At 38.6% G+C, this 14,526-nt stretch overlaps 1 protein-coding gene across 2 annotated transcripts in view; it reads left to right on the top strand.

Annotated features, from left to right (window-relative positions):
- LOC150074993 (sodium/potassium-transporting ATPase subunit alpha-like) overlaps positions 1 to 14,526 on the top strand; it is a 632,142-nt gene that overhangs the window by 513,715 nt on the left and 103,901 nt on the right. For both annotated transcript variants that reach the window (XM_090388637.1, XM_090388636.1), the window contains exon 16: positions 2,804 to 2,958. In XM_090388637.1, coding sequence (XP_090244763.1) covers positions 2,804 to 2,958 — 155 coding nt within the window. The remainder of the gene's footprint in view (positions 1 to 2,803; positions 2,959 to 14,526) is intronic.

Genomic DNA, 14,526 nt, shown 5'->3' with positions numbered 1-14,526 from the left:
TTTGGACCATGATAACAACAGAGCCACTAATGTGGCTCTGTTTACACTATAGTGGGTTAACTACTTGTTTAGAGAGAGAGAGAGAGAGAGAGAGAGAGAGAGAGAGAGAGAGAGAGAGAGAGAGAGAGAGAGAGAGAGAGAGAGATCAAAATCTTTTAGTAAATCTTTTAAGACCTCCTTGGGGGAGAGGAGGGGTCTGTGGTTGCCAGTCTCATAAGAACTACTAGGTTTTTTTTTTTATCTATGTCAGTTACTCAAGTTTTATTAGCCAGTATATGAACAAATAATGTTTGTGCCAGGCCCCAGAGTAGAATTTGATTTTGAGGGATCTGAATTCATCACCCTTTGTCAGCCTACCACAGGAATCTTTGTTGCACCACCAGACTGGTCTAGAAAAAGGTATTTTTTTAACTTTATAGTGAAGAAAAGTTGCAATGAATTTCTGAGAATGTGATTATAGGGAACACAAACACAATATGACGTTGGGGAAACTGTTGGCAGCAGTTCACCAAATCTCGTGTAAGGTATGTTTTAAATGCCAAAACCCTGAAAAGTGTGAGATCCACATCTCTATTTGTGCTGTTTCATCAGTGATATAAGAATTTCAGAAACATTTGGAACTTGCAGTGCATTGCTCCAATTTGTTGCATGTATAATGCATTCCCTGACACAAACACACAATTTAAAAAAAAAAAAAAAAAGTAGTAACTGGAATATCTTTACCAAAGTGATCAATACACCAAAAACAACTAACTGACTTTTTGGCCACTCTCTATATGTACACTTATTTATTTCCATTCCTCACCACCACTTGCACTTTTCCTGTTCTAGCTATAAGGAGGTGATTATTCCATTGTATAAGGCAATGGTCAGGCCACACCTAGAGTACTGTATACAGGTCTGGAGGCCTCATTTCAAGAAGGATGTAGAGCTACTGGAACGAGTACAGAGAAGGGCAACAAGATTAGTGAATGGAACAAAGGGGTGCTCTTACGAAGAAAGGCTTAAGTTTTGCAAATTACAGTGTCTGGAGACTAGGCACCAGCGAGGTGATCTGATAGAGGTGTATAAAGCCTTGAATGGTTTAAGCATGCTCAATGCTGATGGGATTCTTCCTCTAGCTCAGAAAAATCACCTGAGAGGGCATAAATTCAAATTGAGGAAAGACAGATGTAGGATAGACGTGCGGAAATTTGCCTTTAGCCAGCGGGTGGTTGGTTGGTGGAACAGACTGCCATCCCTTGTGGTGGAGGTTGATAGCCTAAATAAGTTTAAGGCTCAGCTGGACAGGTATTTTGAACGAACAGAGGGGTGAAGTGGAAGTGGGTTTTTTTTTTTTGGCTGATGCTGCATAAGCTTGCTTTCTTGCATCAAATGCCTCTACTAATGCTAATGCTACATCCAACACATCTCCATTTTGTGCAAAACCAATAAGGATTATAAAAAAATATATATGTTTTATACACTAATAGTCACTTTATTATATACATCTACTCTATTCATGAAATGACATGCTCCATTAGTAGCAGAATCACATGTTATAAAGCAGACATGATACAGTATGTGTGCAGTTCAATGTGAGAATAGGCAAGATGAAAGTTTTAAATAACTTTGAATGTGACATGGTTGTCAGCACTAGTATGAGTATCTTGGAAACTAACCCTGCTAGGGTTTTCTCATACTACTGTGGGTGTATTGAAATAGGTCCATTAACCAAATAACATTCAGCTAATGGCAATCCTGTGATTGGAAACAGCTCAGTAATTCAAGGTGCCACTGGATGGAGGCTGACAATACTCATGCAGGGTAACAGAAAGGGTACAGCCAGTCAGATAACCCACTACAACAGTGGTAACTAGAAAGGCATTTCAGAATGCACAACTTATCATACCATATCTCTGATGGAGAATCAAGGTCAATGACCGAACTAGGTTCCATTCTTTCCCGCGAAAAATCAAGAAAGTGCAGTTACATGCAAAATTTTTTCAGTTCTTCACTGGACAGAGAAGAATTGGAAAAATGTTACATAGTCTAATGAATCCCAATTCCTGCTGCTTCACGTTGATTGGAGGGCCAGAATATGGTGAAAAACAGCATGAGTCTGTGGACCAATCCTGCAAAGTTGTGTCAATGGTGTGGGTAGTTTTTTTTTTTTTTTTTTCTTTTTTTGCATTTTACATTGACATATCAGTGGAACACCATCTGGGAATTATTTCTGACCTGGCACATCCCTTCATGGCTGCAATGTATCTGTCTGAAATGGATTCTTACACAAGATAAGGATCCATTCCTAGAATGCTGTTCTGGGGGATAAAAGGGAGACCTACTTGCTATTAGGTAAGTTTAATAAAGTGACCACTCAGTGTAAGTTTATGATCAATTTGTAAGGATCAATTTATGTGCTATGCAGTATGCTGCACATAGTCATTGCATAGCTATAAATTTATGAAAATATATTGCATTTAGAATATTTTAAAGTATTTTTTAGCAGTAATTCAACAATATGAAGACATCTAATTTTGTGTTATAGTTGAAACTCACTTTATTGCATTTAAAATGATCTGTTAAATGATTAAGTTGTCTTACCTATATTAATTTACTTATTGTTGCAGTTTTGATGTATTTAGTTTATGGCTTTGGTTATAAACTAAATACATCAGAAGAAAGCAATTAAATATAAATAATGTATAATGGTTCATTTTCTTAATATATCATCTCAAATTTTAAAAAGTCAAATTAGATTATAAGATGAACATTTTCTGTGTATATCAGGAACACAAAGTATATAAAAATATTTTATTAGGACGCTTAATTTTTGACAACTTGAAAAAGAGTATTGCCTACACTTTAACCAGTAATATTCCTGAGATCACTCCATTTCTGCTCTTCATTTTGGCTGATGTACCACTGCCACTTGGGACTGTAACCATATTGTGTATTGATTTAGGAACTGATTTGGTAAGTGAAATTATACATCACTGCTTCATAAATAATTTAAAGATAACAAATCAAATGTCTGTTGTAAAGAAAATATTTATCTAAAATGACTTGATTTGTTATATCACTTGTAGCAGTACAGTTTGCAGATTACATGTATTTTCCTATCTATATATTGGTTACTAGACTTCAAAAGTTTCCCTTTTGACACTTTCACTGCTGGCTTTTACGACAACCTATTTTGACCTGGGATTGAGTCAATCTGGATTGGAATGGACATTTTTGGACTCTCTTCTCATCAACCTCCAGTGAAGGTTGTTTGACAAAAAATATTTGGATTTATTCCAAGTGAATTAAAAACAAGTGCTGATTATTTGTGCAAGGAAGCAGTGAATGTATGAAATGCTTCAAGGAAGACATTTGTTGTCAGAAGATGCCTCTTTAGTTGCCATTTGATATTTTGAGATCATATTCTAAATGTAGCTATTACTTAACCATATTTTTTTCTGGTTCAATAGGTAAACAGTCTTCATCTACTGAATAGTATTTGGTAGATGAATCGTTTACCAAATGCTGTACACCTGATTGATTTATAATTACCATATATTGGAGATTTTATTACAGATTCATTGCAGTTTTATTATATATTTTCTTACAAAAGTCTGTGGCTTTCTTCCAAGTACAAGAAAGCCATAGGCTTTTGATGCACTGGCCAAAAAAAAAAAAAAAAAGAGTACATTACAAAATAGACAAATTATGCACTTCCTTTCACTATCCCATTGACCTTTGAATTTCTTCAAATTGTCAGCCTAAACTGCCTGTAGCGGCTACTTGTTCCAGTAATGAACAACTCCCTGGCTAAAAGAAAACTTTCTGTGGTCTAGTCTAAAACCTCTTCCCCTGTAATTTAAATTTATGGCCCTATTTCTGGCACTCTTTATAACAGTTAAAATTTTGCTAATTTTAACTGTTATAAAGTTAAAATTCATTCATTTTACTAACCCCCTTCTTCCAGAGCCTTATAAACCTTATTTAGGTCCCCTTTAAGGTGTCTAGTTGCCAAACTCTGCAGTCCTATATCAAAGTCTTTCCTTGTAATCACCCTTTTTGCCAATCTCACCATGCAAGTTGCACATTTTTAGTCCCTTTCAAGAAGATGGGGGGAGACAAAGACCAATAGATTGACAGTAGCCACTGGCAGAGGTGAAAGAGATTCTTGCACTGCTTCTATTAGAATGAGCAGAAGCCTGAAAAACAAGATGCATGGTATTTCAGAGACTGCTGGGAGCCATTGCGGTACAAGTAAACACATGGGTTGTGTTAGGGTAGCTAAGAATAGAAACAGGTGCAGGTATACTTGCGTGTACACCAATGCTAGGAGTTTAGTAAATAAATTTGATGAATTTGAGGTATTGCTCAAAACATCAAAGGCAGATATTGTTGGGATATCAGAGACGTGGTGTCACACAGATATAAGGGATGCAGAAATGCAATTTGGGGAGTACAACGTCTACAGAAAGGATAGACAGGATAGGAAGGGGGGAGGGGTTATGCTATTAGTTAAGAAACACATAAAAACCAAGGAAGTGAAGCCAGTCGACATCGCTGGACAGTGCAGTGTGGAGTCAGTTTGGTGTGACATAAGCATTGGGAGATCAAAATTGAGAGTAGGAGTGTGCTATAGGCCTAATGACTCTGATGAGTATAATAAGGAACTGTACAGGGAAATAGAGTGGGCCAGTTAATCAGAGAGTCTTATAATGGGAGATTTTAATTTCCCAGATATTGACTGGAATTTGGGGGCTGGTTACTCACACACTAGCAGGGCTTTTGTGGATTTATTGGATGATTGTTTTCTACATCAGCATGTTCGTGAGGCAACTAGAGGGAGTAATACTCTTGATTTGATTATCAGCAGTGATTCTTCATGCATTAAGAATCTGCAGATAAATGAACCACTAGGTGGAAGTGATCACAGTGTGCTGAAGTGGGATTTACTGAAAGAGGTAACTACCATTAGGGGTAAAGGGAAGGGTTATTGCTTCTGTAAAGGCGACTACGATGGACTGAGACAGAATTTAAATTCTATACAGTGGGACCAACTGATGATGTTACCAACAGCAAATTCAAAATGGGAAGCATTCAAAGAACTTATCTTGGAAGCTACTAGGCTTTACATACCAACTAAGAAATATTGTTCAAGGTTTAGGCCAAAATGGATGTCAGATGAACTAATGAGGCATATGGCAGAGAAGAAAAATGCATGGGATACTTACAAATTAACACATGACACAGAAGCCTATGATAGATACAAGTTGATATGCAACCAAGTTACAAAGGAGGTTAGGCAGGCGAAGGCAGATTACGAGAAATCCTTGGCAAGGGATGCAAAGAAAAACAGCAAAGAGTTCTTTACTTATGTAAACTCTAGAAGGAAGGGGATGAATCAGATTGGTCCACTTGATATTGATGGGTCAACTGTTGATGATCCTGCTCAGGTAGCTAACAAACTAAATGAATATTTTGCATCGACATTCACACATGAGGAGTTATTCAGCAAGGGGAATGCCAGAGGTGTATTAAACTCTAGCAGTAAGCTAGAGAATCTTGAAATAACTGGGAGTAAAGTGGAGGAGAAACTGTTGAAGATAAACACAAGAAAGGCACCCAGGGTGGATGGGATCTATCCAGTTATATTAAAGGAGGCAGCAAAGGAAGTAAGCAAACCCTTAGCCATAATTATGAGAGCTTCCTTGGACTCAGGGGAGGTACCCATAGACTGGAAATGTGCAAATGTGACCCCAATTCACAAAGGAGGATCAAAGGCTGACACAAGTAACTATAGACCTGTGAGCTTAACTTCTGTTCCAGGAAAATTAATGGAGGCACTGGTTAAAGAAGCACTGCAGGATCATTTAGACAAGACTTCAGTTATAGCTCAGACACAGCATGGTTTTGTTAAGGGGAAGTCTTGCCTGACCAACTTGATTGGATACTATGATGCAGTCACAAAAGAACTGGATGCAGGGAATAACTTTGATATTATATACTTGGATCTTAGAAAGGCTTTTGATACTGTTGCACATGGAAGACTGCTACACAAATTGGAGCAGTGTGACATTGGAGGCAAATTGCTGCTATGGATAAAGGGGTGGTTGAGGGGGAGAAGACAGAGAGTGGTAATCAATGGACACTGCTCATCGTGGACTAATGTTATTAGTGGAGTCCCTCAGGGCTCAGTGTTGGGTCCATTATTGTTTTCTGTATTTATAAATGATATTGATGATGGTATATCAAGCTTAATGTCCAAGTTTGCAGATGATACAAAGGTTGGCAGGGTTGTCAAGGACACTACTGACACTATGCTTCTGCAACAGGATCCAGAAAGGTTGAGCAGATGGGCTGAGAGGTGGCAAATGAAATTTAACATTGACAAATGTAAAGTACTACACATGGGAAAAAGCAACCCCAGAGCAACGTATCAACTCTGTGGTACTACATTGACAGTGGTAGAGAATGAAAGGGACTTGGGGGTGATTGTGCAGGCAGATATGAAGTTCTATGAGCAGTACAGACGGGCTGCAATAGTAGCTCATGGAGTATTGTCAATAATATACAGGAATTTTTCCAGCAGGGATAAGGAGGTGATTATTCCATTGTATAAGGCAATGGTCAGGCCACACCTAGAGTACTGTATACAGGTCTGGAGGCCTCATTTCAAGAAGGATGTAGAGCTGCTGGAACGAGTACAGAGAAGGGCAACAAGATTAGTGAATGGAACAAAGGGGTGCTCTTACGAAGAAAGGCTTAAGTTTTGCAAATTACAGTGTCTGGAGACTAGGCACCAGCGAGGTGATCTGATAGAGGTGTATAAAGCCTTGAATGGTTTAAGCATGCTCAATGCTGATGGGATTCTTCCTCTAGCTCAGAAAAATCATCTGAGAGGGCATAAATTCAAATTGAGGAAAGACAGATGTAGGATAGACGTGCGGAAATTTGCCTTTAGCCAGCGGGTGGTCGGTTGGTGGAACAGACTGCCATCCCTTGTGGTGGAGGTTGATAGCCTAAATAAGTTTAAGGCTCAGCAGGACAGGTATTTTGAACGAACAGAGGGGTGAAGTGGAAGTGGGTTTTTTTTTTTTTTTTTTTGGCTGATGCTGCATAAGCTTGCTTTCTTGCATCAAATGCCTCTACTAATACTTCCAGCTGGTGTCCATTTTCTAGTCCCACCGACCCAGCTGGTCGAGATGCTGAGGCTTTTGCAATTGCTAATGACCTTGTACAGATTTTTCATTTATCTACTGGACTATTCATATACTGGACAATCCTAACCATATGGCCAACAAGCTTTTTCTCACAAACAACCCTTCTAAGTACACGATCGAAGTGAGTGGTACTTTAGGCACCTCAGACCCCAACTTGATGATTGTCTCTTCTCCAATGGAACCATTATCTCATGGCTATTCCCAACCTCATATTGTTTGGCATTACAAGAATGCAAAATGGGATGACCTGCAAGATTTCTTTTCTTCTTTTCCTTGGTGTAGGATTACTGTTTCAAAACTTCTGATGTCAACGTTTGCTCAGATCGTGTCAGTGAAATTTGTAGTTCTTGTAGGAACAAATTCTTTTATTCTACACTCCACTTTAAAATCTCGTCCTTTATTTAAACCTTGGTTTTCCAATAAATGTGCTAAGGCTGTTCAAGAGATGAACTTCGCATATCGTAATGGGTTTTCAATTCTTCAGTTTCATTTTCTGCCTACACCAAAGCTTGCAACAATTGTAAAGCAGTTATTAATCAGTCCAAACTAGATTTTGAACAGACCAAGAGTAGAAAACTTGCCTCTTGCCCTAATGGTAGCCAAGCATTCTGGTCTCTTGCCAAAGCTATTGGCTGCAACTTTTGCCCATCTCTGCTCCCGTCCCACTTTTCCCATCTCTGTTGTCACTTCAGCCAAGGATAAAGTTGACCTGCTAGCATCCCATTTTTCTTCCAACTCATGTATTAATGATCTTGGGTAAAACACCTCCCACAATTTCCAACACCCTCCGTTCAATGCCTCCTGTGTCTTAAAGATGTCAGAAAGATTTTGATGAATCTTGATGCAAATAAAGCTCCAGGTCCTGATGGTATTTCTCCACATTTTCTCAAAACCTGTGCTCCTGTTCTTTGCCACCTTTTTTCACCTTCTTATTCCAAAGGTGTTTTTCCTTCTGTTTGGAAATTTTGCTCATATCCAGCGAGTTCCTAAGAAGGGTAACAAATCCCTCCCATCCAGTTATCATCCTATTGCAATTACTTCTACTTTTTGTAAAGTAATGGAGAAATCAATTAGCCACCAGCTCTTAAATTACCTAGAAACCTTCCATCTGATCAACTATTGCCAGTATGGATTCCGTCAGTGGTGATCCTCTGGTGATATTCTGGCTTATGTTACTCATTTATGACAAATTCAATGGAAAAGTTTGGTGAAACACAAGCAGTTGCTCTTGACATCTCAAAGGCTTTTGATCACGTTTGGCATAAAGGTCTTCTAAACAAGCTACTTCCATCTTATGGTTTTCCAACTGTTTTTTGTTGTAATTGTTTATCCAGTTTTCTCTCTGATTGCTCACTGAGGGTGATGGTAGATGGCTCTCTGTCTTCTAACTTCTCCACTAATGCTGGTGTCCCCCAAGGTTCAGTTCTTTTCCTCTTGTGTATTAATGACCTTCTTCCATTGACTGGAAATCCTATCCATAGTTTTGCCGATGACAGCACATTGCATTCCATTTTCCAATTTGAGAAACCTTGCCCTGCTCAATCAGCTTCAACTTCTTGAAAATCTGCTACCAATTCCTTAAATGCCAATCTCCAGGTAATTCTCCAGTGGGGCAAAGACAACTTAGTTGATTTCAATCCTTCTAAAACTCAGTCTTGTCTTATATCTTGCAAAAAGGATTATTCTGCTCCCATGCTTATCTTTGGTGACATTCTAATTTCTAGGCAAAATGATATCTCTTTTGGGGATTACCCTGATTTCTAATCTCTCTTGGCACAAGCACATTACAAATATTGCTTCCTCTGCATCTAAAAAACTTGGTTTTCTCTTTTGCTCTTGGCGTTACTTTTCTTCCAAACAGCTGTTCACTCTTTACAAATCGCAAATCCGCCCTACCATGGAATATTGTTCCCAAATCTGGGGGGGGGGATGCCCCCAAAATGTCTCTTGGGCTTCTTAATTCTGTTCAGAAGAGGGCAGTTAGGTTAATTAATGATTCATCTCTAACAGAGTCTCTCCACTCGCTGTCTCATAGATATTCTGTTTCTGCTGCATGCCTTTTCTACAGATACTTCCATGGGCACTGTTCTTCTGAATTGGCTTCTATAATTCCCGCTCTCTCTTTCAAAACAGTCCGAACGCATGCCGCCACCAGCCAACATCCATTTACTGTCCAACTTCAAACTCACAGAACCAACTTTTCATCTTCGTCGTTTATTCATTTAACTGCTGTTTTCTGGAACAATCTTCCTCCATACGTATTTCCTGAAAATTACAGTCTACAGAAGTTCAAGTCTAATGTCAATAAATATCTTCTTTCATCTTCTCAACCTCCAACCCAAGCATGGTACTGAGTACTATAGGTTCTAATACCTCTTGTGTTTGGGGTTTTCATAAAAAAAAAAAAAACAAAAAAAAGGCTGTTTCTAGCCTCCTGCTTACCAAATGTTTCAATTTTGACTTCACATTCTCTCTGCACAACCACCATATAACATAGTTCTATAGTTCTCCAGTTATGTTGAAATTGTTCCCTACATTTAGCTCATGAGTTACTCTATCATGCTTACTAAGTTAGTGGCGCCTCCGTGGCCAGGTGATCAGGAGAAGCAGTGCGTAGCACACGCTTCTTGATTAGTCTGTGGTTCGAGCCCATGACCACCAAATACAGAGGGTGCGGAAAGGTCAGGGAATGACCACTGCATATTCCCGGAGCAATATGGCCTTAGTTGCTAATGCTCCTAAAAACCAAAACAACAACAAAAAAATAACCAAGTTAGTTAAACATGATTTTCTCTTAACAAAACCAATATGTGTGTCCTTTAGAATTCCATCTCTATAAAATGTCCCTGGATTGCACTCTTAATCGTTGCCTTTAAGATTTTCCCTACTACTGAAGCGAAACTAACTAGTCTTTGTTATCAGCTTTGCTCATTGACCCACCTTTATGTATTTGTGATACTTTGGCTCTTCTCCAAATCAAGGGAATCTCTCTCCGGAGTCCAATTATACTTTCATAATTAACATCAGTGGTTTATTGCACTCTCCAGTCACCTCCCTCAAAATTACTGGGTATGTGCCATCAACTCCATGAGCTTTACTTGCCTTTAGGCTCAAATGTTTTTCTGATAAATAATCTTTTGAAATTTCAATATTGCTAATTTCATTCTTTCCAACTTCACTCACACAGCATATCTTCAGCCATGAAGGATCTTTTGTCAACAGAGATAGAGATGGATGCAAAGTACTTATTCAGTTTATCGGCAAGATCAGCTGGATTTTCTAAGACTCTTTTTCCCATCTGTACAACAGTTCAGACATGCTAACCTAATAAGTATGATGGTTGTTCAATAAAGAATGATCATAATTTTTCATGTACAGTTGTACTGCTTCCTATTTCTAGCTGAGCTGCAGAATTTAAGACCAAACCACGCTGCATCACACAGCAACTGCACAGTTGACTTGTGTTCACGGTGCAACCTTGGTGGTCAGTCAAGTTTATGCGTGTTCAGTTTTGCCTGCTGTTTGGGAACAGTATGCTGCTCCCAAATCTTGTTTCCATCTCAAGAAAACAGCTGAAGAAAATGAAACGTTAAAAGAGGCTTATGGTGTATCTGTGCTTCCATATAGCACAGCTCACAGGTGGTTTAGAATGTGTAAAGATGGATGTGCTTCAAAAACTAAAGTTGGTGGTACTTCAGCTCCAACCATGCTGTCACCACAGAAACAATAAACACTACTTCTGTAACTGTGAGAGAAGACCTTTGTATAAGAGTAAGGCAACTAGCAGAAATGAAAATGGTCATTCTCCGTGATCATTTGCATATGACGTGTTTTTGCTTGCTGGGTTCCAAGACTACTCACATCTGAGCAACAGCAAGTTCTCATGTAGCTTTGTCAGTAGCTACAATGGATGGTTACTGAAGATGGTGAGGTTCTGCACAAGGTGATAACAGCAGATGAGATGTGGCTTCATCATTTCAACCCAGAAAGTAAGCAACAAAGCTCTGTTAGAAGTCTACATTATCACCAACACTGAAAAAGCAAAAGTTAGCTTCTTCAGGGAAGGTTATGGTCATTTCTTTTTTTGACATTCAAGGAATGGTTTACCAGCATGTAGTGCCACATCATACAACTGTTATGGGACCTTACTACAGAACTGTACTGCACACTTTGCAGGTTCACGTTCATTATAGACAATCACAACAACTGCACACAGGTGGGTGGATGCTGTATAACAACAATGCAAGGCATCGCATTGCTCATACTGTCATTGAGTACTTAGCCAGCATTAATGTCAGATATGTTCCTCATCTACCTTACAGCCCTGTCCTGCAATTTTTTTTTTTTATTTCCAAAGTTCAAGAAGGGGTTTTTTTTTTTTTTTTTAGGAGCATTAGCAACTAAGGCCATATTGCTCCAGGATATGCGGTGGTCATTCCCTGACCTTTCCATATCCTCCATATTTGGTGGTGACGGACTCAAACCCTGGTCTAATCAAGAAATGTGTGCTACGCACTGCTGCTCCTTCCCACCTGGCTACGGAGGTGCCTCGTTCAAGAAGGAGTTGTGAAGAAAACATTTCCAGTCATCAGAAGTTGCAAAGACAGGAGATTCTCAAATACAAGTCATAAAATGGCTTCCAACATGTTTTTGAAGAATGACAGCAATGTTGGAGTAAGTGCATTTCTTAAAATGGGAAGTACTTTAAAAACTACCATCAAAATATGGATGATTAATAAAGGTATGTTGTCAAAAAGAAAAAAAAAATTAATTATGCTAATTTTTTTTTATTGAAAAGCCCTCATATTTCCCACTTCCACCAGATATACTAATATTTTTTATATCTAGTAATTGACTATTAAATTTTATACTTTTAAATTTTCAGACTTTTGCAAAATCTAGTGATAAGTTGAGGGATTTTTATTCTTGTTTCCATTATAGCCAGTAATATAACTATTTTTGAAATGAGTTGTTTGCAATGTCTCATTCTATAAGTATAGTTTATTTAATGCCAGCTACATTTTTTTTCAAGTCCACTGCTTAATAAAAAAGTTCGCTGAATGATAGAATAACTTTATTTCTCATTGCACAGTATTATATAGTAGATGCTTATATGTCATTCTCTTCAAAATACTTCCCTCTGGCAGCTCACACACTTATTCCAGTTATGGAATAAGTGTGTCATCCTGCCGGTTTCATAAACATTTCAAAATCACCTTTTGGAATCACCTGCAGACACTATGTCATGTTGGAAATTAAATCATCAGTCATGTCAAATTTTTCTCTTTTAATATGTGTGTTTGATTTTGGGCCATCCTTGTTTTTTCTTTACAGGTGCTGGGAAATGTAGTGATTAATGTGGTGATTCAGACCTAATCTTTTGTCTTCTTCAAACGTTTTGGCCAGCCTGTGACCAGTTCAGCTTCCTGATCTTTAAAATAATATCTTTAGTTTATGCCATCTGCATAAATTAAATCTGTTATATTGCATTCCCATTTCACTCTTAACTTTGGTTCTTTTCGTCCTGAAAGAGTGTGTGTGTGTGTGTGTGTGTGTGTGTGTCACTTCATAAAATACAGGAGTTTCCTGATCGGCAAGTCATATCATATTATGGTAGGCAAAATATACTGGTTTATTATTATACATCAAACATAATGATAATTACCTTTTAACAATCTACTGAAATTTTTGAAGGTGCTTACCAAGTTATCTTTTATAATAGGCCAACATCCTCTATCCTGTATCCAACTGGATAGAGGACGTTAGCCTATTATAAATGCATACCTGCTAACTTTTCTAGTTTTATATCCATAAAGGCCTCCATAGCCGAGTGGTCAGGGGTGGGAGTGCAGTAGTGCATGCTCTTTTGAGTAGACTGGGGTTCAAGCCTCTTACTACTAAATCAGTTTGGTGAGTCAGTTTGGTGTGACATAAGCATTGGGAGATCAAAATTGAGAGTAGGAGTGTGCTATAGGCTTAATGACTCTGATGAGTATAATAAGAAACTGTACAGAGAAATAGAGTGGGCCAGTAAATCAGAGAGTCTTGTTATGGGGGATTTTAATTTCCCAGATATTGACTGGAATTTGGGGGCTGGTCACTCACACACTAGCAAGGCTTTTGTGGATTTAGTGGATGATTGTTTTCTACATCAGCATGTTCGGGAGGCAACTAGAGGGAGTAATACTCTTGATTTGATTATCAGTAGTGATTCTTCATGCATTAAGAATCTGCAGATAAATGAACCACTAGGTGGCAGTGATCACAGTGTTCTGAAGTGCAATTTACTCAAAGAGGTAACTACCATTAGGGGTAAAGGGAAGGGGTATTGCTTTCGTAAAGGTGACTACGATGGACTGAGACAGTATTTAAATTCTATACAGTGGGATCAACTGATGATGTTACCAACAGCAAATTCAAAATGGGAAGCATTCAAAGAACTTATCTTGGAAGCTACTAGGCTTTACATGCCAACTAAGATATATTGTTCAAGGTTTAGGCCTAAATGGGTGTCAGATGAACTAATGAGGCATATGGCAGAGAAGAAAAATGCATGGGATACATACAAATTAACACGTGACACAGAAGCCTATGATAGATACAAGTTGATCTGTAACCAAGTTACAAAGGAGGTTAGGCAGGCAAAGGCAGATTACGAGAAATCCTTGGCAAAGGATGCGAAGAAAAACAGCAAAGAGTTCTTTACTTATGTAAACTCTAGAAGGAAGGGGATGAATCAGATTGGTCCACTTGATATCGATGGGTCAACTGTTGATGATCCTGCTCAGGTAGCTAATAAACTAAATGAATATTTTGCATCGACATTCACACATGAGGAGTTATTCAGTGAGGGGAATGCCAGAGGTGTATTCAACTCTGGCAGTAAGCTAGAGAATTTTGTAATAACTGAGAGTAAAGTGGAGGAGAAATTGTTGAAGATAAACACAAGAAAGGCACCTGGGGTGGATGGGATCTATCCAGTTATATTAAAGGAGGCAGCAATGGAAGTAAGCAAACCCTTAGCCATAATTATGAGAGCTTCCTGGGACTCAGGGGAGGTACCCATGGACTGGAGATGTGCAAATGTGACCCCAATTCACAAAGGAGGATCAAAGGTTGACACAATTAATTATAGACCTGTGAGTTTAACTTCTGTTCCAGGAAAATTAATGGAGGCACTGGTTAAAGAAGCACTGCAGGATCATCTAGACAAGACTTCAGTTATAGCTCAGACACAGCATGGTTTTGTTAAGGGAAAGTCTTGCCTGACCAATTTGATTGGATACTATGATGCAGTCACAAAAGAACTGGATGCAGGGAATAA

Source organism: Mastigoproctus giganteus, chromosome 14, assembly GCF_048544385.1.
Source record: "Mastigoproctus giganteus isolate SK-2022 chromosome 14, ASM4854438v1, whole genome shotgun sequence".
Classification (NCBI taxonomy): Eukaryota; Metazoa; Arthropoda; class Arachnida; order Uropygi; family Thelyphonidae; genus Mastigoproctus; species Mastigoproctus giganteus.
Note: the sequence above shows the minus strand (reverse complement) of the source record. Positions and strands in the feature narration are given on the sequence as shown.